The sequence below is a fragment of the Phacochoerus africanus genome, chromosome 9 (assembly GCF_016906955.1).
Source record: "Phacochoerus africanus isolate WHEZ1 chromosome 9, ROS_Pafr_v1, whole genome shotgun sequence".
Taxonomy (NCBI): domain Eukaryota; kingdom Metazoa; phylum Chordata; class Mammalia; order Artiodactyla; family Suidae; genus Phacochoerus; species Phacochoerus africanus.
In genome coordinates, this window is record NC_062552.1 from 123,422,852 (window position 1) to 123,449,833 (window position 26,982).

The following is a 26,982-nucleotide window of genomic DNA, read 5'->3' on the forward strand; positions in this document are numbered from 1 at the left end:
GTTGCCGTGAGCTGCCACGTAGATCACAGATGTGGCTCGGATCTGGCGTTGCTGTGGCTGTGGTGTAGGCCTGCAGCTGCAGCTTTGATTTGACCAGCTTTCATTAGTCTGGGAACTTCCATATGCTGCAGGTGAGGCCCTACAAAGAAAAAAAGTTGAATTTACTTTGGTAATTTTTATCAATAATAATAATAATAGCTTACTTAAATCTTACATTTATGGAACATTTACTGAATGTGAAAATACATCCCAAGGGCTCTCTCTGTATTAGCTCATTTAATATTACAACAACCCCATGAGGTGTTGATGACTGCGGGGGTCTCTGTTTTACAAGTGGGGAAACCAAGGCACACAGTGATTACATAATTTTCTTTTAATTTTTTTGTCTTTTTAGTGCTGCACCCACAGCATATGGAGGTTCCCAGGCTAGGGGTCAAATCGGAGTTACAGCTGCTGGCCTACACCACGGCCACAGCAACTTGGGATCCCAGCCACATCTGTAACCTACACCACAGCTCTTAGCAATGCCAGAGCTTTAATCCACTGAGCAAGGCCAGGGATCAAACCCGCATCCTGATGGATACTAGTCGGATTAGTTTCCGATGTGCCACAACAGGAAATCCAAGGAGTATTCAGCTTTCATTGAAATATTTCTCTATTTTTTTTCTTTTTTCAAAAGTTTATGGAATATAGCTGATTCACCATGTTGCGTTAATTTCGGCTGTAGAGAGATTTCCCTGAAGTATTTCTTTGCTGAGATCTCACGGTATAAAAGCAACCAGCTTCCACAAGCAAAAGCAATAGCTTTGGAGTTCCCACTGTGGCACAGTGGGGTGGGCAGCATCTCAGGAGCGTTGGGATGCAGGTTCAATCCCCAGCCCAACACAGTGGGGTTAAGGATCCTGCGTTGCCGCAGCTGCTGTGCAGGTCACCACTGTGACAAATCTGATCCCTGGCCTGGGAATTCTGTATGCCTTGGGGCGGTCAAAAAAGAAACAAACCCAAAAAACCAATAGCTTTTAATTGACAAAGCCAACAGGAAGACTTTCTCTCACTTGAACTCTCAACAAGTTATTAGGTTAACATTCAGCAAAACTGCCATTTCGAGATAACTCTGTGTATTTTAACGCAGTATAGAGTCATGTAACTGCTGCCACAGCCCGACGGAGTGTTTCGTCACCCCCCAGGACTCCCGTACTACGCCCCTGCCCAGCCTCCGCACCCTCTGATGGGCTCTTCTCTGCGGTTTAGCCTTTGTCCGTATAAGTGGAATCATGCAGCGTGTGACCTCCTGAGACTGGCCGTCTTCACTCAGCACAGTGCCCTTGACGTCTGTCCGAATCGCTGCATCGATCAGCAGGCTGTCCTCTCTTATTACCGGGTTGTAACCCACTGTACGGAGGCACCACAGTTCATTCAGCGGTTTATCCACATTTGAGTTGCTTCCATATCTTACCAAGTATGAATCCAGCCACTTTCAAGGATGTACAGCTTTTGTACGGCTGTGAGTGTGCATTTCTTGCAGTCGGTGCTTAGGGATTGCTAGATCACCTGGTAACCATATGGTTATCTTTACCAGAAACTGCTTCACTGTTTTCCAGAGTGACTGTACCATTTTCTGTGTCCACCAGCAGTGTAGGAGTTTCATTTGCTCCAGATTCTCCCTGCATTTGGTTTTGTCAGTATTTTGTATCATACACTTCTAATAGGTAGAGAGCAGTATCTCACTGTGGGGTTTTTTTAGATTTTTTTATTGGCGTTGATTTGCACTGTTCTGTCGGTGTCTGCTGTCCAGCAAAGCGATCCAGCACATTCCCACACATGATCCTCCACCCTGCTCCGTCGCAAGTGACTGTGCTGTACCGCAGGAGCTCCCTGCTCATCCGCTCCAGATGCAAGAGTTTACGTCTCCCACCCCCAAACTCCCAGCCCCTCCCCCTCCCCCGGGCAACCACGAGTCCGTTCTCCAAAGTCCGTGAGGCTTTTTTTCGGTGGGTATGTTCATTCGCGCCATGTATTGGATTCCAGATATAAGTATATCATGTGGTATTTGTCTTTCTCTTTCTGACAAACTTCACATAGTGTGAGAGTCTCCGGTTCCGCCCGTGTTGCGGGATTCCGTCGTGGCCTTTTCACGTGCCTGGTTGGTCATCTGTATATCCTCTTTGGTGACATGTCGCTTCTAGTCTTTTGCCTAATTTTTTCTTTTCGTATTTTTTAAATCGGGTTATTTCTTTTCTCGCTGTTGGGTTTTTTAAGTTCTTTCAAAGTCTTAACAGGGAGAGACAGAAAAAAAGAACATACCCTCTAGGGTTCCTAAAGGAAGCCGTCTGACTCCATCATTAGTAGGGTAAAGAATGGGGTGTCCAGTTCTAGGAAGGGGAGGAGGGTAAGGAAAGGATATTTGCAAGTTCTTACCTCACAGTTTGAATTTTTTCTTTTTTCTTTTTTTGTCTTTTTAGGGCCACACCTGCAGCATATGGAGGTTCCCAGGCTAGGGGTCCAATTGGAGTTAGAGCTGCTGGCCTATGACACAGCCACAGCAACGCCAGATCCGAGCCCCTTCTGCGACCTACACTGCAGCTCATGGCAGCACTGGATCCGTAACCCACTGAGTGAGGCCTCGGATCGAACCTGTGTCCTCATAGATTCTAGTCAGATTCGATTCCGCTGAGCCATGACAAGAATGCCTTCCTTTTTTTTTTTTTTTTTTTAAAGAGATGGGGCTCTGATGTATTTTTTAAAGAGTTAATGTCTCTTCATTTTATATATGTGATATCTCTTCATAAGAATATAACAGTTTTAGGAGTTCCCTGGTGAGTCAGTGGGTTAAGGACTCGACATTGTCACTGTTGTGGAGCAGGTTTGATCCCTGGCTCAGGAACTTCCAAATGCCGAAGATGTAGCCAAAGGGGAAAAAAAAGAACAATTTTACTTCTTTTTACAGCTGTGCATGCAGCATATGGAAGTTCCCAGGCCAGAGGTCAAATCGGAACTGCAGCTGCCAGCCTGTGCCACAGCCACAGTAATGCCAGATCCGAGCCCCATCTGTGACCCATGCTGCAGCTTGTGGCAATGCCAGATCCGTAACACAATGAGTGAGCCCAGGGATTGAACCGCATCCCCACAGGGACATCATTGGGTCCTTAACCCACTGAGCCACAACGGGAACTCCAAACTTAACAATTTTAGATGCGTATGGGTGCTTAGTAAGCGCTCTGGGTTATCGGATGTTCGAAACCTATTATTCTCTTTCAGAAGTGCCACTGACACCCTTGAAAACCATTTTTCTATATGAAACAACTGTGTTCCTTAGAAAGTTGGCAGAGCTTGAATTTAAGGGCAAGACAGAATGACAGCCAGCAGGTAGAAGTTATAAGGTGGGAGATTTCAATTTCAAAGGCCATCACTCTCTGAATGCTCCTCATGCTTCCGAGTTCCCATGTTTTGCCTAAATTGTTTCCTTTGCCTGGAATGCCATTCTTCTTGCTTTTCCACCTTGTAAGTGTTTTTATCCTTCAAGGTCCACCCCTACTTTCTCCTGCTTTTCCAAATCCAATTACTTGTTCTTCTCTATGTTCATTTAACACTTTGTATATTCCTCCGTTCTATAACTCATCACACTGTTTCAGGAATTCATGGACGTGTGTCTGCTCCATCACACAGAGAGCGTCTCAAGGATAACTATGTGAATTGATCATCTTTATATCCTGCAGCTAATTTCATGCATGCTTCATCAAAGAAACCCATGAAACCATTTACTCACCCGGGACTGGGGGTTTTCCATGTCTCCTCAGCCCCATTGCATGCACCACTCCGCCCTGGCCTCAAAGCCGCGAAGAAGGGAATTGAGCCGTGGAGTTGCCCATCCGCCTCCACCAAGGGAGTATAAACTCCCACCAGAGGTCATACACCCATGTCCTCTCTCCAGTACCTTCTGCTGTTGTTTGTAGAATTTGCAGGCTTAATAGTTACTTTCTGGCAGGGGCGGAGGTGCTGCCCAGGAGGGTCTGTCAAATCCGGAAGCAGAGGAGACTCCATGATGCTCATACGTGCGTTGGGAGGCAAAGACAGTACGCAAACAGGCCAGATGAGTAGAGCGCGTAGCAATGCTGCGACAGAAAGACTTAAGGTGGATGTGATTCAAAGAAATAACAATTTAAAAAAATAAAAAATAAAAAAACTTTAAAAAACAAAACAAACAAAAAATTTTTTAAAAAAACCTTTAAAAAAAAAACTTTAAAAAACAAAACAAACAACCTTAGGGAAGGTTCTCTGCAAAGCTCCCGTTCTGGCTGAGACCAGAAGAACTTGATCAGGCCAAAGGCTGGTGGAGAGATGCTTCCAGCCGAGGCAACAGCAGATACCAGATCCCCAAGGTGGGAAAGAAAAGAGAGTGTGTGCTGAGCAGGGGACGTGGAGGGAGGGAGGCTGTGAAACGAGCTTGGAGAGGCAGAGGGAAGATCGCGGAGGGTCTTTGCTAAGGAAGCGCGCGTTAGTGCTTCGGTGTAAGAAACGGTGATAACTGTAGCTGTAAGGCCGTGCTGACCAATCAGATTTGACCTCACCTGTGGCTTCTTCGGAGCAGGCGGTCCTTAAAAGTCTTGACTAGTGGCTAGTAGGACCTTGTGGTTACCCGACTGACCCGTCAGCATCGTCAGACGAAAGCTAGAAGCCCAGGCGATGGATTTCTGCAGCGTGCGGGACGTCGCAGTAGATACCGTCTAACACCCACTCTGTTTCCGAGGTTCCCCGATGTCACAGAAAAGAAAATAAGGCGGGGAGTTCCCGTGTGACTCAGCAGGTTAAGGATCCACCATTGTCGCTGGCGTGGCTCAGGTTGCTGCTGTGGTGTGAGTTCAGTCCCTGGCCTGGGAACTTCTGCCTGCAGTGGGTATAGCCAAAAAAAAAAAATTTTGGCCTGCATCTAGAAAATGCATCACGGCGATTAAAACCGCAGTTTGTGACAAACAGAGAAAGAAATGAGTGTCACAGAAGGAAGCACTGCAGTTCTGGGCGATAAAAGATTTCAGTTTCCACCCACGAGCCGTTGTCTTCGGGTTTTAAGCATTCTTTTGTTACAGCAACGTGCTGGTGTGTGTTTCTGAGTCTGACTTGTCCGCGGAGCGTTGAGACTCACTTGTTCCCTGTTCCCTTGGTCTAGATGACAGCGCTTCTGCGGCCAGTAGCATGGAGGTGACAGACCGCATCGCCTCCCTGGAGCAGCGGGTCCAGATGCAGGAAGATGACATCCAGCTGCTCAAGTCGGCTTTGGCCGACGTGGTTCGGCGGCTGAACATCACCGAGGAGCAGCAGGCCGTGCTCAACAGGAAAGGCCCTACCAAAGGTAGGCTCGAGAAGAACGGGGGCAGCGATGGAACTGGGCTCCTTGCAGATTCGGGCTCCAGCAGATATGTTGCAAGCTTTTTTTTTTTTATAAGTTTTATTTTATATTGGGAGTTCCTGTCGTGGCTCAGTGGAAACCAATCAGACCAGCATCCATAAAGATGCAGGTTCCATCCCTGGCATTGCCCAGTGGGTTAAGGATCCGGTGTTGCCGTGAGCTGTGGTGTAGGTCACAGATGCAGCCCGGATCTGGTGTGGCTGTGGCCGTGGCTGTGGCCAGCAGTTACAGCTCCCATTGGACGCCTACCCTGGGAACCTCCATATGCCACAGGTGCGGCCCTAAAAAGACCAAGACAAAGTTTTTTTTGATATTGGAGTATGGTGTACAGCAGAATGATTTGGTTATACGTGTACACACACCCATTCTTTTCCAGATTCTTTTCCCATATAGGTTATTACAGAACTTTGAGTAGAGTCCCCTGTGCTGCACAGTAGGTCCTTGTCGCTTTTCCCCTTTATATACAGTAGTATGTATGAGTTAATCCCAAACTCCTCATTTATCCCTCCCCCACCTTTCCCTTTTGATAACCATAAGTTTGTCTTCGAGGTCTGCCTGTCTGTTTCTGTTTTGTAAATAAATCATTGGTTTCATTTTTTTAGAGTCTACATATAAGTGCCGTCATATGATATATGTCTTTATCTGACTTCACTTAGTATCATCGTCTCAAGGTCCATCCATGTTGCTGCAAATGGCATTATTTTATTCTTTTTTATGGCTGCGTAATAGTCCATTGTATATCTGTACCATATCTTCTTTATCCACTCATCCATTGATGAACATATAGGTTGTTTGCATGTCTTGGCTACTGTAAATAGTGCTGCAGTGGACATTGAGGCGCGTGCATATTTTTGCATTTGAGTTTTTGCTGGATGTATGCCCAGGAGTGGAATTACTGGATCATATGGTAACTCTATGTTTAGGTTTTTAAGGAACCTCCATACTGTTCTCCATCGTGGTTGTACCTATGTACATTCCCACCAACAGTGTAGGAGGGTTCCCTTTTCTCCACACCCTCTCTAGCATTTATTGTTTGTAGACATTTGCACTCCTAAATTGTTTTTTTTTTTTTTGCTTTTTTGCTTTTTAGGGCCGCACCCACAGCATATGGAGGTTCCTAGGCTAGGGGTCGAATCAGAGCAACAGCTGCTGGCCTGCACCACAGGCACAGCAACATGGGATCCAAGCTACATCTGTGACCTTCACCACAGCTCACGGCAATACCAGATCCCTGACCTACTGAGCAAGGCCAGGGATCGAACCCACATCCTCGTGGATACTAGTCAGATTCATTTCCACTGCACCACAATGGGAACTCCCATGCACCCTTAATATGGACAGAGAACCCAAACTTAGAAAAACAGGGGAGCAGTCCTAGGAGTGTCGAGATCATGACCGGAAGGGTGTTGGTGTGTTTTGGCTGGATGTTAGTGAATTGCATAGCCGGGGTGCAGGGTCGTAGGTGATCAGTAGGTGCGTGTTGCGTCAGGGAAGGAGCATCCACAGTGAACTGGAGAAGTTGTTTATCAGAACTCTCTGGGACGGGAGAGCTTGGAAACAAAAGCAAAATCCAGGAATTCCCACTGTAGTACAGTAAGTTAAGGATCCGACTACAGCGGCTCAGTTCTGCAGAGGTGTGGGTTTGATCCTCTGCCTGGAACAATGGGTTAAAGGATCCAGCGTTGCCACAGCTGTGGCTTGGATTCAAGCCCTGGCCCGGGAACTTCGATATACCACGGGTACAGCCATCAGAACAAAACAAAACAAAAACCAACATGAATCTTTGGGCCCCTCTCGGAGGCTGTTCCACCTAGAATCTTTTGGTTCTAATCTCTCATCTCTTTCTCCATCCCCAGTTTAAACCGTCATCCAGTTCAGCAGAGCAAACCCTTACTGGGTCATACATGAAGTTCTGAGCCAAGTCTGGGACACAGAATGGGCAGGCCTTTCTCTGATCTGCTCAGAACCCTGAAGCTTATCACTAAACCGCCCCTGTCCCCTTCTAACGAGTAAACCCATCAGAGGCAAAGCCTCCTTTAAAAAAAAAAAAAAATCCCTTTCTCTTCTGCCCAGGAGAACATAACCTATGGCAGAATTCTATACCTATAAATAGTAGATTTCTGGCACATTTAAATCACCGTCTTATTTCCCCATGGTGCCTGGAAACAAAACAAAAAGCAGCATTTGTGCTTTAAGTAACTTGGCAGTGACGCTCTTCTTATGATTTTGGAGCTCAAACATCTCGTAAAAACTCCCCTCCTGCTGATTAACCTCCTGCCGTCTGCTTTCCACTAATACACCTCGCCCAGTTGTGCCAGAATTGCTTTTCCTTACGGATTAGCCTAGAAAACGGAATTCATCTTGGCTGTAAAATTCCTTGGGTTAAAACATTTTGAGTCTGCCGCATGCAAATGTCCCTTTAAAATTAACTTTCTTATTTTGTTTGGATTTAACTAACTCTTTTGCCGTTACCATCTTTTTCTGGGAGTCAGCAGAGGGTACCCTCTGATGGTGTGTGTGTTGGTTTTTTTCCTTTAGTACTTAGATCCATTTTCATGCATCTGTGAAAAGAAATCTATTTCTTTGACCTTCAGGGTAAAATCATCATCATACATGTCCCAGCTCCAGGGACATGTATGTGCCAGGTGGATGTCTTCGTTTTTGAATAACCTTTTTTTTTTTTTTTTTGATTTTTCTTAATGTTTCAGCCGCACCCACAGCACATGGAAGTTCCTAGTTAGGGATCAAACCCAACACCACAGCAGTGACCCGAGCCGCAGCAGTGACACCACCAGATCCTTAACCTGTTGTGCTACGTGGGAACTCCAGATGAGTCTGTTTTAAATAGAAGCTAGGTTGGTCTAGGTATTCTTGACCTACTCAGCTTTCCAAAAATAAATCTGATGACGACTGTATCCTAATGGGTCCATTTGAAGTCGTTGCTTTATATAAAACTTGAGACTCCTAAAACTTCTATTTTTAGACATTGAGGGGAACATGATACAAGGGCCTACCCAGGAGTTTTATTTTCTTGATTAAGAATAAAGTGTGCTTTTTTTCTGAAATTTATTCTAGTGTTTTTCATAGTTAGATTTGCTGTTTCTTTTTTTTTTTTTGTCTTTTTTGTCTTTTTTGTTGTTGTTGTTGTTGCTATTTCTTGGGCCGCTCCCGTGGCATATGGAGGTTCCCAGGCTAGGGGTCCAATCGGAGCTGTAGCCACCAGCCTACGCCAGAGCCACAGCAACTCGGGATCCGAGCCGCGTCTGCAACCTACACCACAGCTCACGGCAACGCCGGATCGTTAACCCACTGAGCAAGGGCAGGGACCGAACCCGCAACCTCATGGTTCCTAGTCGGATTCGTTAACCACTGCGCCACGATGGGAACTCCGAGTTGCTGTTTCTTTGTAACATTCTTTTCAAAAGAGAAAATAAATCAAAGCATGATAGCCAGCGTCACACCAAGATAGAGGAAAAAATTCAGGAGTTCCCGCTGTGGCTCCGTGGTTAGCGAGTCCCACTAGGATCCATGAGGATTCAGGTTCGATCCCTGGCCTCGCTCAGTGGTTGTTAAGGATCTGGTGATGCCGTGAGCTGTGGTGTAGGTCACAGACGTGGCTCCAATCCCACGTTGCTGTGGCTGTGATGTAGGCCAGCCGCTGTAGCTCAGATTGGACCCCTAGCCTGGGAACCTCCGTATGTTTCGAGGGTGACTGTAAAAAGAAAACAAATAAACAAAGAACTTGTTGCTGTGTAATTCATCTCCACGCAGAAAGCCGCAGCCTGCAAAGTTTGCTGTGTTTCTGGGGAATTTACTTTCAGATAGGAAGATTTGGAATGTTTTAATTATGCTGTGTGTGGGCTACAATATAGTGGAAGAAAGAGAATCAAATAGTTTATAGAAGCATATATTCTTGAAATTCTTGCTAACATTAAAGTTTTTTTCAGTGTTGTGGTTAGCGTGGGGCACAGAATGCAGTGAACAGACCCCCTTATGAAGTGCTATTGTGAGTGTAAATACAGAAAAATGCTTGATGCAGAAAGGGTTGATTGTAGAATTATGCATATTGGAGAAAAATTGCATAGGAAACATTAAAAAGAGCAAGCAATCGAGTTCCCATCATGGCTCAGTGGTTGATGAATCCGACTAGGAATCATGGGGTTGCGGGTTCGATCCCTGGCCTCACTTAGTGGGTTAAGGATCTGGCATTGCCGTGAGCTGTGGGGTAGGTTGCAGATGCGGCTCAGATCCCGCATTGCTGTGGCTCTGGCATAGGCCAGCGGCTACAGCTCTGATTCAGTCCCTAGCCTGGGAACCTCCATGTGCCGTGAGAGTGGCCCAAGAAATGGCAAAAAAGACAAAAAATAAAAATAAAATAAAATAAAATAAAATAAAATAAAATAAAAACAGCAAGCAATAGGGACATGGCTGGAAAATGCAGCACCTTGAATGCCTGAGTGCTGTGTGATCTTTAAAAATGTCTGTGCTCTTGGTGACAACAGGGAAGATGCTTCTGCATTACATCACAGAAGCAGGATGTAACAGTGGAAATGCTGCATAATTTCAACTAAATAGACGCCATCGGAGTTCCCGTGGTGGCGCAGTGGTTAACGAATCCGACTAGGAACCAAGAGGTTGCGGGTTTGGTCCCTGCCCTTGCTCAGTGGGTTTACGATCCGGCGTTGCCGTGAGCTGTGGTGTGGGTTGTGGATGCGGCTCGGATCCCGCGTTGCTGTGGCTCTGGCGTAGGCCAGTGGCTACAGCTCCGATTCGACCCCTAGCCTGGGAACCTCCATATGCCGGAGGAGCGGTCCAAGAAATAGAAAAAAAACAAAAAAACAAACAAAAAAAGACGCCATCTACGCAAGGACGAATGGAGAGACCTATACCAAGAGTTATCTCTTTTTTTTTTTTTCTAAGTGATAGGAGGATGACTTTTTTTCTTTTTGATACTTTTGCTTGGTTTCGTGTCCTTTGATGTACATTCCTTAATAAGCAAAGATCTTTGTGTTTTAAAAATGGCTCCTCTCCTACCACCTAAGCTGTCTCCACCGTCCGCACGGCACTGAGATCCACTGCAGGGCTCCGAGCAAAGGTCCAGAGGCTGGAAGGTGTCCTCGTGTGTTCTCAGGAAGACAGGGAAGCATGGTTTGGAGTTAAATTCATAATAGATTCATTGTAGATGTGCACGGCTAATTTCCATCTGAGCGCTAGGGCAGCGTTGTAAGATTTTAATGTAAAATGTAGGTTAAAATAGAGTCATTGTCCCCCGTACGTGGGGATTGTCTGGTTTGTTATACTTTAACCAGCAAGAGCTCCTGTTTCTCATTTAAAGTTTTGCGTGGGAGGGAGACCGTAATTTTTTTAATTTCTTAATGGCTCATTAGAGTCAATTTACAACATTGTGCCAATTTCTGCTCTACAGCAAAGTGACCCAGTCATACATATGTATACGTTCTATCTTCTGTCATGTTCTATCATGGCATCTTTCATCATGCTCTTCTGCCACGTTCCACCACAGGTGATTGGCCATAGTGCTCTGTAGTTTGCATCTACTCACCCGACTCCCATCCCTCCCACTCCCTCCCCCCTCCCTCTTGGCAACCGCCAGTCTGTTCTCCGTGGTTCAGACTGTAATCCAGAAGCTTTCCTTCTGAAAAACTTCGGGACACCTCTTGCAGACTTTTCTGTTATTTCTACTCAGAGCCCCACCAATTAACAGATCAGAGAATGGATACGTACAAACTAAAACCTTCTGCTGGAGATGCGCACAAACCACACCGTCCTGATGCCCCAAGACAGGAAAACTCCATCTCGGGAGCTGGTGTCTGCGGCTGCTGTTGAAAGCGGATGCAGATCGTCTTTGAGGGCCTCGGTTACATTACCAGTTACCCTGATATGCTGAATAATATTTGTAACTATCACTTATGAATTGGGTAGGTGCGGGCCTTTGCAAAGATATTTTGGATATATTAGCTTATTGCATTTCTCCACAATCCTTTGAGGTGAGTATTATTGTGTCCATTTTACACATGCAAAAGCAGCCTGGGAAACTGAACCGTTTGCCCCGGGTTATACAGCTAGTTAGGGGAAAGCCGGGATTGGATCCCAAGGCCCTGGCTGAACATAGATTATTTCTGCCATCGTGTTGCTTTGCTGCACAAGCCTCTTAGCAACATTATTTAAATGAGCATTATTCAAATCAAGCCAGATATTTAAGAAATGAGTAACTGTATGACCTGAAATGAGAGTTCCTTTTTCAAGGTATAATTTGATTTGCAAAGTGCCCCAAATACAATAAATCATATTCAGCATGTAATTGTGTGAAATATTGTAGTATAGTCTCATCACAAATTTTAATTAGGTAGGGGAAGCTAACAAATGAAAATTTTCAGAAAGCTCTTTGCAGTGAATGAAATTAATGAATATTTACTTAGTTCTTTATCCTGGTTAACCAAAATGAGCAATTGTTTCCTCTTCCTTGCTTGCTGTGCTTTTCCTTATCTTTTTCCTTATGTATTGGTTAATTACAGAAAATAAGTTCTCCTTTCTTTTAGACAGAACATGCTGCAGTTCTTCCATTTTCCTCTCTGATTGCCTTCCCCAGTTTAGATAGGTGTTCATTAGTGATTTATAGAAAAGGTTTAGAAGGTATATTCAGTTTTTCAGAGACTAAGAAAGATCATTTTTAAACTTTGTATTATGGAAATGTTCAAATGTATATAAAAAGAGAAAGAAAACTATCTCTTTTTAGCCTAGCTTTATTATTTCTCAACATCTAGTCAATTTTGTTTTCTTTATCTTTGTACCCCCTTGCCCCCTGAGACTTCCCCTCACCCCATTAGGATTATTTTAAGCTAATCCCAGACATCATATCATTTTATCTATAAATATGTCAATATGTATTTCTGAGATGTAAGGATTCTTTTTTAAAAAACCTGTGATACCATCCTCGGACTTAAAAATGAACAGGAGGAGTTCTCACCGTGGCGCAGTGGAAATGAATCCAACTAGGAATCATGAGGTTGCAAGTTCCATCCCTGACCTCATTCCGTGGGTTAAGGATCCAGCGTTGCCGTGAGCTGTGGTATAGGTCGCAGATTTGGCTCAGATCTGATGTTGCGGTGGCTGTAGCATAGGCTGGCAGCCACAACTCTGACTTGACCCCTATCCTGGGAACCTTCACATGCCGCAGCTGCAGCCCTGAAAAGCAAAAACAAAACAAAGAGTTGTCTCATGAACTTTTGGAGTCCCCGTCGTGGCATAGCAGAAACAAATCCAACTAGGAACCATGAGGTTGCAGGTTCGATCTCTGTCCTCGCTCAGTGGGTTAAGGTTCTGGCGTTGCTCTGGCTGTGGTGTATGCCAGCTTCTGTAGCTACGATTCAATCCCTAGCCTGGGAACTTCCATATGCCATGGGTTCGACCCTAAAAAGGAAAAAAAAAAAAAAAAAAAAAAGAACAGGACCTTTGTACCAGGTCAGAATTCAGATTTTCCCAGTTGTCAGATAAGTGACTTCTTTAGTAGCAGCCTTATTGAGATATAATTTGTATAACATAAAATTCTCCCTTCTGGAATTCCCTGGTGGCTCTGTGGGTTAAGGATCTGGCATTGCCACTGCTGTGGCTCTGGTTGCTGCTGTGTCAAGGGTTCAATCTCTGGCTTGGGTACTTCTGCATGGACTTCGTGTAGTCAAAAAAAAAAAAAATCACCCTTCTAAAGTGTACAATTCATTGGTTTGTAGTAAGTTCACAAAGTTGTACAGCCATTCCCACTGTCTGGTTTTAGAACATTTTTATCACCCCAAAAAGATGCTGCACGCTCCCAGTAGCCCTCATCTCCCTCGCCCCTCCCCCTCCTCCTAGCAGCGGTCATTCTGCTCTCTGGGTTTGACTTGTGAGGACAGCTCCCATCAATGGAATCAGCAATGTGTGATCATTCACCACTGTTTTCTCTCACTCAGCACGACGTCTTCAAGGTTCATGCATGTCCTATCTTTGTGGCTGGATAATATTCGGTCATATGGAAAGGTAACATCTCGTTTATCTTTTCATCAGTTAATGGACATTTGGGTTGTTAATAAATAACTTTTTGCAGTCAGTTCCTTAGTGTCTTTTTTGACCATATGGTTTTCCATTATATTGAATTTTCAATGTTATAGGATTCTTGCACTGCTAGACCCATGCCTGAGAATTCAAATGCCTAAATGTGGTACCATGGACAGCCTCATCTGCCTGACAAACAGTATAATAAAGCTTGAGCATGTGGGAGTTCCTCTGTGGGGCAGCGGGGTTAAGGATCTGGCATTGTCACTGCTGTGGCCCGGGCCCTGGAGCGACCACCTGCAGTGGGCATGGCCCCCAAAATTACATAATGAGTTGGGGTTTGAAGTCTGCCCTAAGTCTTCAGACTTTCGGCCTAGTAGATAAAAGATTGCATATCTACATGGTGTTCCACCCCTTGCTCTTTTTACTGCAGTGTTGAGAGATCCTTCTCCTTCCTCTTACAGCTGCGTGGTACCCAGTGTGGGGATGTGCCACTCCCTGTCATGGTCTCTTGTTTCACAAATAATTGGTCTTATGTGTATGGCATTTTTTAATTTTTGCCCCTATATCTTCAGGATAGGTTCCTGGAAATGGGATTGCTGGATCCAAAGATAAATGCATCTGAAATATTTCTGGTATTAGCAACAGGAATCTTGCCCAGCACTTAAGCAATTATCTACTTTGTCTTGGTTTAGCAAAAGCAGCTTGCCTTCTCCAATTCTGCATAAAGACATATTTTAAACTTCGAAGCAGAAAAAATATGACACAGGTGGGTACCTGTTCAGATTGAACATCAGGAAATATTTTTCTTCCAGCACTTTCCTTTATGGCAGCGACGTGTTCTCCTTGAGTGGCTAGTCATGTTTAGGTATGGAAACGTGATGAAAATAATCTGATATGATGTCTCGTGCTAGGCAGGTATTTAGCCAGCACATGGGTGTGGTTGTGGTGCCATTTAAGAAGTCACGGGGGACCGGGAGTTCCCATTGTGGCTCAGTGGGTTAAGAATCTGACTGGTATCTATGAGGATGTGGGTTCAATCCCTGGCCTCGCTCAGTGGGTTAAGGATCCGGCGTTGCCATGAGCTGGATCTGGCATTGCTGTGGCTGAGGTGTAGGCCGGCAGCTGTACCTCTGATTCGATCCCTAGCCTGGGAAATTCCATATGCTGTGGGTGCGGCCTTAAAAAAAGCAAAAAAAAAAAAAAAAAAGAAAGAAAGAAAAAGGTCATTGGGAACCAAAAGCCAAGGATGTTTTCAGGCTAAGGACGTAGCAGTGATTGGATCTTGACAAGGTAGGGAAGCTTTCTAGCTTACCTGTCACTCTAGGCGTGGCTTCCATGCCCCCTCTGCTACTTTTCTTTCCCGATTTCTCATCACAACTGCAATAATTCTGTTTGCTTTGGATGCTACTCCGTTATAGTTTAATGTGTAAGGTGTATGAGGCCCGCTGGGAAGGCCTGCCGCCTGCACTTGCTGCTCTCATGGGTTTAAAAAAGATCCCATTTCCTTTTGGGGAGAAGGACCATACTTCTCAGCAGATCCATTCTGAGACTGAATTTTGAAGTTATGACTCCAGGAAAGATTTAAAAATGGTGACTCAGAGATGGCAACACAATGCCCTTTCTTGGAATCGGGGTTTCTGTTCTCGGGATGTAGTGCAGCCTGGTCGGCACTTGCCCGTCGCACACCTCCTGCGTTGGCATCACGGCAGGCGTGGCTTTTATGTGGCCTCCAGGCATTGGAGTGGATGGGGCTAAACAGTGTGAGAGCAGCGGCAAAGCAGGGACCCTGAGAGCACAGGAGGCTACCCCCCCAACCTGGTTTGGTGGGCGCGTAAGTGTGTGGGAGGCAGGGCCCGGCCCAGGTGCCGGAGAGGAGCTGGGGGCTCTTCCATCAGTCCCCCCGGCCCTCTCTTTACCCTCCTCCAGCCAGCCCTCAGCCCCCGTGACCTGCGCAATGACGCTAACCAGCCCCTCAGCCTCTGCTCCAGCAAGATTCAGCACCTCCCCTCCCGCCCCATCCCAGGGACCAAAAGGAGGGGGAGTGAGGTCAGCACATCTCCTCCCACGTGCCCCACCCCCGCCCCACCCCAGGTTGGCAGTATCCCGCCCTGGGTGAAGCTGCGGTTCCCCAAGCAGCTTTTCTTTTCTGAGGTTCCAGGAACTCCTGCCACCTCCCCTCTGCGCCCCCTCAGGCGCTCAGGTGCAGAGGTGGCAATCACTGTGCTGCCATCAACCCAAGAGATGGAGCAGGAAGCTGGGGCTCCAGGTGGAGACACCTTGGTGATGCTCCTCCCGGCACTGCGTCTGCCACCCACCCCAGAAGTGAGACCCCCGCCTGGAGCGGCAGTGCCTAATCAAGCCACCTCGTGAGCTACACACTGATGTATTTGTACAAGGTCGGAGACAAGCAGCAGCGAGGGCCCGATGGACCAGGAGAGGCCCTTCCAAGCTGGAGGGCGGCACAGAGCAGGAGCCTGCAAAGGGTGGTCCCTGGAGCAGCCACAGCGCCATCCTGGGCACTGGTTAGAACCACAGAGTCGGGCGTTCCCATCGTGGCTCAATGGTTAACAAACCTGACTAGTATCCATGAGGACATGGGTTCCAACCCTGGCCTCGCTCAGTGGGTTCAGGATCCAGAGTTGCCATGAACTGTGGTATAGGTCGCAGACGTGGCTTGGATCCGGTGTGGTTGTGGCTGTCGCATAGGCTGGCAGCTGCAGCTTCGATTCGACTCCTAGCCTGGGAACGTCCACCTGCCATGGATGCGGCCCTAAAAAACACCAAAAAAAAGAAAGAAAAGGGAAAAAATGCAGTCTCAGGCTCTGCCCCGGACCTCCTGGATCTGGGGGTGGGGCCTGATGATCTGTATCTTACCCACCAGGGGATTCGGCTACAAGCTAAGGAGATGAGAACAAGGCGAGATTTGTTTTTTGTGTGTGTCGTGGGGGCAGAGGGCCTCGGTACTGAAGAGCCCAGGTGCGAGGGGAGAGAAAGAAAACTGGGTGGAGAGAGTGAGGGCCCATCACTGAGGTTATAGAAGAGCAAGGGGACAGCTCAGTGGCCCGGGAGTCGGGGACGTTGTCCTCTTCTCTCCCTCCTGGAGGCCAGGCTGTGAAATGGGAGCTGGACCAGACATCCTGTCCCAACTGAACGAGACGGTGCCTTTCAAGTCATTACCACCTGACATGGGCACTCGGAGCTGTTACCGTTGTTTTGCTTTTGCCTCTGGGTTGGTTCTGATGCCCTGTCAGGTGGTACAGGGGCCTGTTCGTTGTCATTGGAGACCATCCATGAGGGATGCTAGGACCAGAGGGTTTTTTTTTTTTCGGGGGGAGGGGGTTGATGTTTGTTTTCTCTTGGCCATGACGATAGCATGTGGAAGTTCCCAGGCCAGGGATTGAACCCAGCCTGCAGCAGTGACAAGGCTGGATCCTTAACCTGCTGAAGCACCAGGGATCTCCCAGGAGGAGATTCGCCTGGACAGAGCTGGCAAAATGCACCAGGAGAGCAGCCCTCGGTCCTAGGGGTTGCTGGGGGAGCAACTGCAGAGACGATGACAGCCGAATGAAAGACAGACACCCAGCGAGCTCATACGAGCAGCGTATTCATTGCCCAGGGCCTCTGTGCTCAATTACCATGAACTGCGTGGCGAAAAACAACAGAAGTTGGTTCCCTCACAGTTCTGAAGACCAGAAGTCTGGAGCCAGAATCACTGGGCTGGAATCAGGGTGCTGGTAGGGTGGGTCCCTCCAAGAGGCTCTGAGAGGGGCTTCCATGTCTGTCTCCCGGCTTCTGTGGCTGCTGGCTGGCTTGGCTAGTGAATGCGTGAGGATGTGGGTTCAACCCCTGGCCTCACTCAGTGGGTTAAGGATCCCGTGTTGCAGTGAGCTGTGGGGTAGGTCACAGAGGAGGCTCAGATCCCCAGTTCCTGTGGCTGTGGCTGTGGCCAGGAGCTGCAGCTCCGATTCAACCCCTAGCCTGGGAACCTCCATATGCCGTGGGCGTGGCCCTAAAAAAAAGACAAAAAGAAAGAAGAGCTGGAGGTGGGTGAGAATGGCATTTCTTGCCACCTGGAGACGGGTTCCATCCTGGCAGGATGTGGACATCAACGGGGTGTAGACTGCTTGTAGGAGGAAGGTTCAGGGTCTCAGCGTCAGAGCTGCGGTGTTTGCTTTGAACCACATTAGCTCCGAGCACTGGGTCCCCGGGCGGAGCAGGTGGTCAGGAGATGAGGAAAGAGAACTTGGAGAGAGTGGACCAGGGTTGCCTGGAGGGGCCTGACCCTGGCTGTTTACTTACTCATTTATTTATGGCTGCCTCTGCCTTGCGCTTCCTTTAGCATTGCTGATGGTGGAATCTGGATCTCAACCCTCCATCTGGGGTTCAAGGTCCTTGTCTGCTGGCCCCTCACCCTCTTCTTGTGCCCCGATACCCACACCTTCCAGCCCTGGCTCCCTTTCCCCCAGCAGGACTTTTTTTCCTTTTCGAAGCAACTTATTTATTACATAAGTAGTACGTGTTTGGGGATCTTCGCATGTACAAAAAGAAGGAAAATCCCCTATAATCTCAGCATCCAGAGAACACGCAGCTGACGTTTTATTGTATTTCCATCCAGACTTTATTTCTAGGGTGTTGTGTGTGTGGTGTGTCATTTTTACATGAATTATATTCTTCTACGCACATTTTATAACCCTGTTTTTCATTTGCTACATAAGCTTGGTTTTGTGTCAGGAAATATACTCTTACAGAGTTATTTGTGGCTCATCATTTGCCAGGGCAAAGTTACTGTAGTTGGACATTTAGATACCAGCAAGATCCTTCTAGTGCAGTCATTCCACCTCAACATCTAGAATAATGCCTGGCGCACAGTAGATGCCCAATAAACGTTTGTTGAATGAATCTTTTTTTTTTTTTTTTTTGGCCCAGCCGGTGCCATGTGGACGTTCCCAGGCCAGAGATGGAATCCACACTTGCAGCCGTGACAACGCTGGATCCTTAACCTGCTGAGCCACCAGGGAACTCCCCTGACTCTGCTTTTTAAACTTTCTTTTGCAGTTAAGGAAAAAAGAAAGTGGCCTGGCCCTCAGTTTTCGGAACTGACGAGTTTCAGGGTTTAAAATTTTTGGCATCCTAGGTAGTGTTGTCATTGGTAATGTTTTTAAGAGCCTACACGCAAGCAGATCTAATTCTGGGATGAACAGAATAAATTAAATTCTGCTAACATTTTAAAATGTTAACGCTTTGGGGAGAGATCAGACAGTTCCCACACTCCCTGTACCCATTTCCCCCTGTTATTAGCATCTTCTATGTGCATGCCACTTTTGTCACAACTAATGGAACAATATTGATATGCTGTTATCAATTCAGGGGTGTATGTTATTCAGATTTCCTTAGTTGACCCATGTGTCCTTTCTTTCTCCCAGGATCCCATCAGGATTATATGCAGTCATAATGTCTCCTTAAGCACCCCAAGACCTAGAGTTTCCTGTTTCGTTTTGTTTGGTTGGTTGGTTGGGTTTTGTCTTTTTAGGGCCACACCCGAGGCATATGGACGTTCCCAGGCTCGGGGTCGAATCGGAGCTGTACCTTCCGGCCTACCCCACAGCCACAGCAACACCAGATCCAAGCCCCATCTGCGACCTACACCACAGCTCATGGCAAGGCTGGATCCTTAACCCACTGAGCGAAGCCAGGGATCGAACCTGTGTCCTCATGGATGCTAGTCGGATTCATTTCCTCTGAGCCACAACCGGAATGTCAGAGTTTCCTTGTTTTTGATGACCTTGACAGATCTGAGGGGGCACGGGTTAGACCGTTCCTTGACTGTGCTTCAGTTTGGGGATTGTCTGATGTTGTTTTCATCATTAGGCTCAGGTCGGGTTTAGGGAGAAAGACCATAGAAGTAAATCACCCTTCTCGTCACATCTACCAAGGGTAAGTGCTGTCAGCATGACCTGCCACCATCCTTGCTGACCTTGAGCTCCTGGCGGGGAGGAGCTGGTCAGGCTCCTGCTCCCACCACCTCCACACGGCGCTGTGCAGGAGCGAAGGGCGCTGCCGAGCCCGCATTTAACGAGTGGAGAATTACGCTCCACCGTCTCAAGGACAGAGTAGCTACATCAATTATTTGGAACTCTTCTGCCTGGGGATTCGTCCTCCTAGCTTATTTATTCAATCATGTGTTCATACCCGTAGGAACCTCTGGCTATTTACTTTATGCTTTTGGTTGTAATCCGGTGCCACACTCTTTATTCTGATGCTCAGATTGTTCCCGTTTTCGATTTTTCAGTTGGCTCCTGTGCCCCTTTGCTGTACCCCCATCCATGTGGGTTTGGTGAACACTTCCTTACTTTCTGGTCCTGTGAGATGCTCCAGACTCCAGCTGAATAGTCCCTGTCCCAGCCCTAGATTGTCCCAGCCCTTTTGTGCAGGATTGTATTAGAAGCCAAGGAGTTCGCATTGTGGTGCAGTGGTTAACAAATCTGACTAGTATCCATGAAGATGCGGGTTCAATCCCTGGCCTCGCTCACTGGGTGAAGAATCTGGCCCTGCCGTGAGCTGTGGTGTAGGTTGCACACAGGGTTCGGATCCTGTGTTGCTGTGGCTGTGGTATAGGCCGTCAGCTGTAGCTCTGATCTGACCCCTAGCCTGGGAACCTCTATATGCCATGGGTGTGGCCCTAAAAAGACCAAAAAGAAAAAAGGAAAAAAAAGAAACCAAGGTTTGGGGAGTTCCCGTTGTGGCTCAGCAGTATTGAATCCAGCCAGCATCCATGAGGACACAGGTTCAGTCCCTGGCCTTGCTCAGTGGGTTAAGGATTTGCGTTGCTGTGAGCTGTGGTGTAGGTCACAGACAGGGCTTGGATCTGGTGTTGCACTATGGCTGTGGTATAGGCCAGCAGCTGCAGCTCTGATTCGACCCTTGGCCTGGGAACCTCCACATGCCACTGGTGCAGCCCTCAGAAACCAAGGCTTGTGAGTTCCCATTGTGACTCAGCTGGTTAAGAACTTGACATAGTGTCCATGAGGATGCAAATTCAATCCCTGGCCTCGCTCAGTGGGTTAAGGACCCAGTGTTGCTGTGGCTGTGGTGTAGGCCAGCAGCTGCAGCTCCGATTTGACCCCTAGCCCTGGAAATTCCATATGCCGTGGGTGCAGGCTTAAAAAAAGAAAAAATAAAAGAAGGATACCAAGGTTTGGGCCTCCTGGTGTCATGGCTTTAGGGTTTTCAGCAGACAGAGCTGGGAAATGGATGTGTTCATACAACCTGTGCGTCCGGTCTTGTCTCTGGTTACCTCTCTGTGTGTCTGGGTCTCTTCTGCTACCTGAGTGTTCACACCCCCTCTACTCGCTCCCACCTGCTGCCCGCTAGCCAGCCTTCCCCGCTGGCTGCTCCGTAGCGGACCTCCTCTCCAACAGTGAGACGCCTTCAGTGCGTCTCCTCATTGCTCAGCTCCAGTGTTCATGGGACGGTTCAAAGGTTCAACGTTGCTGCTGGATGACAGCGCTCACCGGCCGGTCCCTTGGTGCTTTCCGTCTCTGCTCACGTCCACAGTGGCTTTAAGGCAGCATCTTTCCGCGCCTCCCGCTCCACGGGATCCGAGCCACGTCTGCAACCTACACCATCTTATGTTTGTCATACAGTTAGAGTCGTTTGTCACAATCTGCCTTCCCTCGTGGGGGTCCCCTCTTTCCCGATTATTACTCGCTTGTGTGACGGTTCGCTCTTTGTGCTGCGAGGGTCTGTAGGTTTTGACAGATGTATTGTGCGTACTGCCAGATATCATACAGTATCCGCCAGAATAGTTTGACCATCCTAAAAAAAATCTCTGTGCTTCGCCTGGTCACCTTGCCCCCAGCTGCTGATCTACTTTCTGTCTCTGAAGTTTAAGCTGTTATAGGATGTCATTTTATTTTATTTTATTTATGAAATGTTCATTTATTTTTTTAAGATTTTTATTTTTTCCATTATAGCTGGTTTACAGGGTTCTGTCAATTTTCTACTGTACAGCAAAGTGACCCAGTCACACACACATGTACACATTCTTTTTCTCACATTAAGGATGTCATCCTAAACAGAATCATGTGGTATGTATATCCGCTCAGACTGGCCCCTTTCACTTGGCAATATGGATTTTTTTTTCCATCTGTGCCATGTATATATATATATATGTCTTTTTTTTTCTTTTGAGGGCTGCACCCACAGTATATGGAGGTTCCCAGGCTAGGGGTCTAATCGGAGCTGTTGCCGCCAGCCTATACCACAGCCACAGCAACGCCAGGTCCGAGCCATGTCTGGGACCTACACCACAGCTCACGGCAACGCCGGATCCTTAACCCACTGAGCGAGGCCAGGGATCAAACCTGAAACCTCATGCTTCCTAGTCAGATGCATTTCTGCTGTGCTGTGATAGGAACTCCTAAAACTTTTTTTTTTTTTTTTGGTCTTTTTGCCATTTCTTAGGCCACTCCCGCAGCATATGGAGATTCCCAGGCTAGGGGTTGAATCGGAGCTGTAGCCACCGGCCTGTGCCAGAACCACAGCAACTCAGGATCTGAGCCGCATCTGCAACCTACACCATAGCTCACGGCAACGCCGGATCCTTAACCCACTGAGCGAGGCCAGGGATCAAACCCACAACCTCATGGTTCCTAATTGGATTCGTTTCCACTGAGCCACAACAGGAACTCCCAGGAATATGGATTTAAGACTCTTCCATGGCTGTGTAAATTGGTTCATTGCTCTTGTCACCGAATCCTATTCTGTCATGTGGAGGAACCACAGTTTGTTCATCCATCGCCAGTTGAAGGACGTCTTGGTTGCTTCCAGTTTTGACAACTATAAATACGACTGCTATAAATATTAAATGCAGATTTTGTGTAGACAGAAGTTTTCAAATCAGTTGAGTAAATTCTTAGTGTCAGCCCACTTACTGGAGCCCGTGGTAAAACTTAGAAGCTCTAGCTCTGTAAGAAACTGCCAAACTGTCTTCCAAGGTGGCTGTGCCATTTTTGCATTCCCACCAGCAACGAACGAGCCTCCCTACTGCTCTTCATCCTGACCAGCGATTGGTATGTAGTCTGGGTTTTGGATTTTAGCCATCCTAATGGGTGTATAGAGAAATCTCATTATTGTTTTAATTTGCATTTCCCTAATGATAAAAGATGTTGAGTATCTTTTCATGTGCTTATTGGCCATCTGTATATATTCTTTGGTGACTGTCTGTTCCGATCTTTTGCCCATTTTTTTAATTGGGCTATTCATTTTCTTACTGTCGAGTTTTAAGAGTTCTTTTTTATATTCTGTATACAAATCTTTTATCAGATATGTGACTTGCAAATAGTTCCCCCCAGAATTGTCTTTTCATCCTCTTAACAATGTCTTTCACAGAAGCTTTTTTTTTTTCTTTCTTTCTTTTAATGAGATCCGAACTCTCAATTGTTTCTTTTGGTGTTGTATCTAAAAGCTCATCAGCAAACCTATGTTCACACAGATTTTTCTCCCATGTCTTCATCTAGAAGATCTATAGTTTTGCCTTTTACCTGAGGGTCTGTGGTCCCTTCTGAGTTTTTTGTGTAAAGTCTGAAGTTGTTGTCTGGGTCTGTTATCCCAGCACCGTTGTTGCAAATCTCCATGGAGCTGTCTTGGAACCTCTGTCGATTCTGCCAGCATTTTGAAGCAGACGGCCTGGTCTTTCTACATAGCGTACGTCCTGTAAACTTCCCCTTGCAAAGGGGCGAGTTCTGATCTCCTTTTCTGCTTGTCTTACAGCAAGACCACTGGTGCAGACCTTGCCTTTACGAACCACGGTCAACAACGGCACTGTGCTACCAAAGAAACCCAGCGGCTCCCTGCCATCCCCCTCAGGGGCCAGGAAGGAAACCTCTGTACCTGCCACAACCAAAAGGTAGGTGGGAGCTACCTGACAGCTGTAGCTACCTGAAAGTGCTGAACCCTGACAGCTGTTTCGGCGTAGATGGTAAAATAAGTATTACTCTTTTATGTGACACTTTAACATTTCTCATTTGAATCAAAGCTTATAAATGCACAGTATTTGGCATGTTGCCAAAACAGGGACCAGCACAATGCATTATTCCGCCTTTTTTTTTTTTTCTCAGATTTAATCATATTGTCTTTGAAATTTGTGAAAGCCACCATGTAACATTTTGTGTTTGTATTTTATTTTATTTTACTTGGCCACACCTGTGGCATGTGGAAGTTCCTGGGCCAAGGGTCCAACCTGCACCGCAGCCGTGACCCAAACTGCTGCAGTGACAATACCGGAGCCTTAGCCTGCTGCACCGCAAGGGAACTCCTACCATTTTGTATTTTCACTTAAACTTCTCTTTTGAAAAGAGCAAGTGGAAGTATAACTGATACAAAAAACGAATATGCTCTTTCCCAGTCCCAAGGGCTTGGAATATTGAAAAATTCAGATTGTTTTACCGAGCTTAAATTTTTATAAATTTTTAATAAATAAAATTTGCATAAGCTCATGCTTTTAAGTGGCTCCTAACAGTGGATCCAGCTTCAGCTATTGACATTTGTCAGATAGAGCATAGGTTGCTCTTAATTTTTCTATCATTTCATAATTGGCATCTTAAAATTGTATATTTTGGAGTTCTCATTAAGGCGCAGCAGAAATGAATCAGACTAGTAACCATGAGGACACAGGTTCAATCCCTGGCCTCGCTCAGCGGGTTAAGGATACAACGTTGCCATGAGCTGTGGTGTAGGTTGCAAATGGGCCTCATATCCTGCATTGCTATGGCTCTGGTGTAGACTGGCAGCTGCAGCTCTGATTTGACCCCTAGCCTGAAAACTTCCATATGCTGCAGGTGCGGCCCTAAAGAGAAAAAAAAACAAACTATATTTTATATGTTGGGCCACTCTTTCTAAATTTTTACACTCTAAAACTTAACTGATGGTAAGATAGCATAAATAAAGCCTTAAAGAAGTTCTTCTGCAATGCTACTTATGGGCTTGTTGTAAGAACTTGTAAAGTTCACTAAAATGCTCACTGCTTTACGTGCCCTGAGGATTCGGAGTGACGGTGTGCTGGGCATGGCGCTGGACACCCAGCGGGCTGGTGAGAGTCGATTCGATGCTGCACTATGGCTCGGGATGAAAATGCAGCGGTCCCATCTTGTCTTTTAAATATATAGTGTTTATACATAAAGGCCTATCCTTCACCAAGCACATTTTCATTGTGTTTCATCAGATAACGTTTCATGTACTTATTATTTGTGAATTTTAAGAAAATTGGTTTTGCAGAGCTGTTTTAGAACTTTAAAACGAAATTCTTGGCCTCATTTAATACCTTTTTAATACTCGTTTGAATCATTTATTTATAATCAATGTGAAATGACCTTCTGGATTCTAGTTGGCAGCGGTAACTAAGGACTGCCTTTTATTCATCTAGATGTTGTAGGATTGACAAGAATGACTTTTTTTTAAGTTTCAGGTTGCCATCTGTTACCATTTCTTTCTTTCTTTTTTTTTTTTTTAATTTTGGCCTAAAACACATCGCATTAAATTTGCATCTTAGTGTTTCTGTTGTGGCTCAGCAGTTAACAAACCCGACTAGTATCTACGAGGACGTGGGTTCGATCCCTGGTCTCCATCAGTGGGTTAAGGATCCAGCATTGCCATGAGCTGTGGTGTAGGTCACAGATGCAGCTCACATCCCACATTGCTGTGGCTGTGGTGTAGGCCAGCAGCTACAGCGCTGATTCAACCCCTAGCCTGGGAACGTCCATATGCTGCAGGTGCAGCCCTAAAAAAAGCAAAAGAAAAGGAAAAAAGAAAAAAAATTGCCACCTTAAACCATTTGTAAGTGTACAGCTCAGTCAATGTCAAGTTTATTCTCATCATTATGCAGCAGAACCGGCAGAACTTTGTCTTCTTGCAAAACTGAAACTATCCCTACTCGACCATAATTCCTCCCCAAAGCCCTTGGTCACCACTTTTTTCCTTTCTGTTTCTGTGATTTTTGGCTCCATTACATACTTGATATGAGTGGAGCCACACGGTATTTGTCCTTTGGTGGCTGACTTATTTCACTTAATGTCATATCCCCAAGGGTCATTCAGATTGTAACATGTGACGGGATTGCCTTCTTTTTTAAGGCTGTAGAGCATCCCATGGGACACGTATACCCCATTTTCTTTACCCATTCATCTCTCCATGGACATTTCTCTTGCTTCCACCTCTTGGGTATTGTGAATAATATGCTTCCAAGAACATAGGTATGCAAATACCTCTCTAAGATCCTGCTTTGAATTCTTTTGGGTGTATATCCAGGAGTGGGATTGCCAAGTCATATGGTAATTCTGTTTTTAATTTTTTGAGGAACTTCCTGATGTTTTCCATAAAGACGGCATGATTTTGCATTCTCACTAACAATGCACAAGGGTTCCAGTTTCTCTTCCTGCTCTGCCAGCATTTCTCATTGTCTGTTCTTGATAGTGGCCATTCTGATGGGTGTGAGGCGACCTCTCATTGTGGTTTTCATTTGCATTTCTCTTATTATTAGGGATGTTGAGCATCTTGTCATATGTGTGTTGGCCATGTGTACATATTTTTTAGGAAAAATTGCTATTCAGGTCCTTTGCTTGTTTGTAATTGGGTTATTCATTTTTTGCTGTTGAGTTGTAACCATTCCTTATATATTCCAGATATTAATCTCCTATCAGACGCATGATTTACAGGTGTTTTCTCCTATCCCCCTGACTCCTTTTTCACTTATTTGTGGATAGTTGCCTTTGCACAGTTTGGTGCAGTCCCATTTGTCTGTATTTGCTCTTGGTGTCATACCTAAGACATCATTGCTGCATCCAATGTCTGACGCCTTCCCCTGTGCTTCCTTCTAGGAGTTTTATAGCTCTAAGTTGTTAATCCATTTTGAGTTAATTTTTCTATATAGTGGAAGGTAAGAGTCCAACTTCATTCTTTTGCATGTGGATGTCCAATTTTCCTTACACCATTTGTTGTTGAGACTTTTTCCCATTGTCTAGTTTTGGCACCTTGATGCAAATCATTTGCCTGTGTACATAAGGGATTATTTCTGGGCTCTCTAGTCTGTCATACTGGTCCATGTTATCTGCCTTTGTTCTGGTACCCCATCGTCTTGATTACTGCTGCTTTGTAGTACGTTTTGAGATCAGGAAGCGTGTGTGTCTTCCAGTTTTGGTTGGGTTTTTTCTTTTTATGGCCACACCTGCAGCATATGGAAGTTCCAGGTCGAATCAGAGCTGCAGCTGCAGGCCTACACCATAGGCACAGCAACACCAGATCTGAGCTGCATCTTTGAACAATGCTGTAGCTTGCAGCACCACCGGATCCTTAACCCTCTGAGCAGGGCCAGGGATTAAACCCACATCCTCATGGAGACAATGTCGGGTTCTTAACCCACTGAGCCACAATCAGAACTCCAGTTTTATTCATCTTTTTCAAGGTTGTTTTGCCAATTTGGGACAAATTCCAAGATTCCATATGAATTTTAGGATTTTTTTCCTGTCTCTACCAAA

General features: G+C 46.2%; 1 protein-coding gene across 6 annotated transcripts in view; it reads left to right on the forward strand.

Annotated features, from left to right (window-relative positions):
• Positions 1 to 26,982, forward strand: part of EML1 (EMAP like 1) — a 186,843-nt gene that overhangs the window by 97,791 nt on the left and 62,070 nt on the right. For all 6 annotated transcript variants that reach the window (XM_047794809.1, XM_047794812.1, XM_047794807.1 and 3 more), the window contains exons 2-3: positions 5,165 to 5,347; positions 23,225 to 23,360. In XM_047794809.1, the coding sequence (XP_047650765.1) occupies positions 5,165 to 5,347; positions 23,225 to 23,360 (319 nt within the window). The remainder of the gene's footprint in view (positions 1 to 5,164; positions 5,348 to 23,224; positions 23,361 to 26,982) is intronic.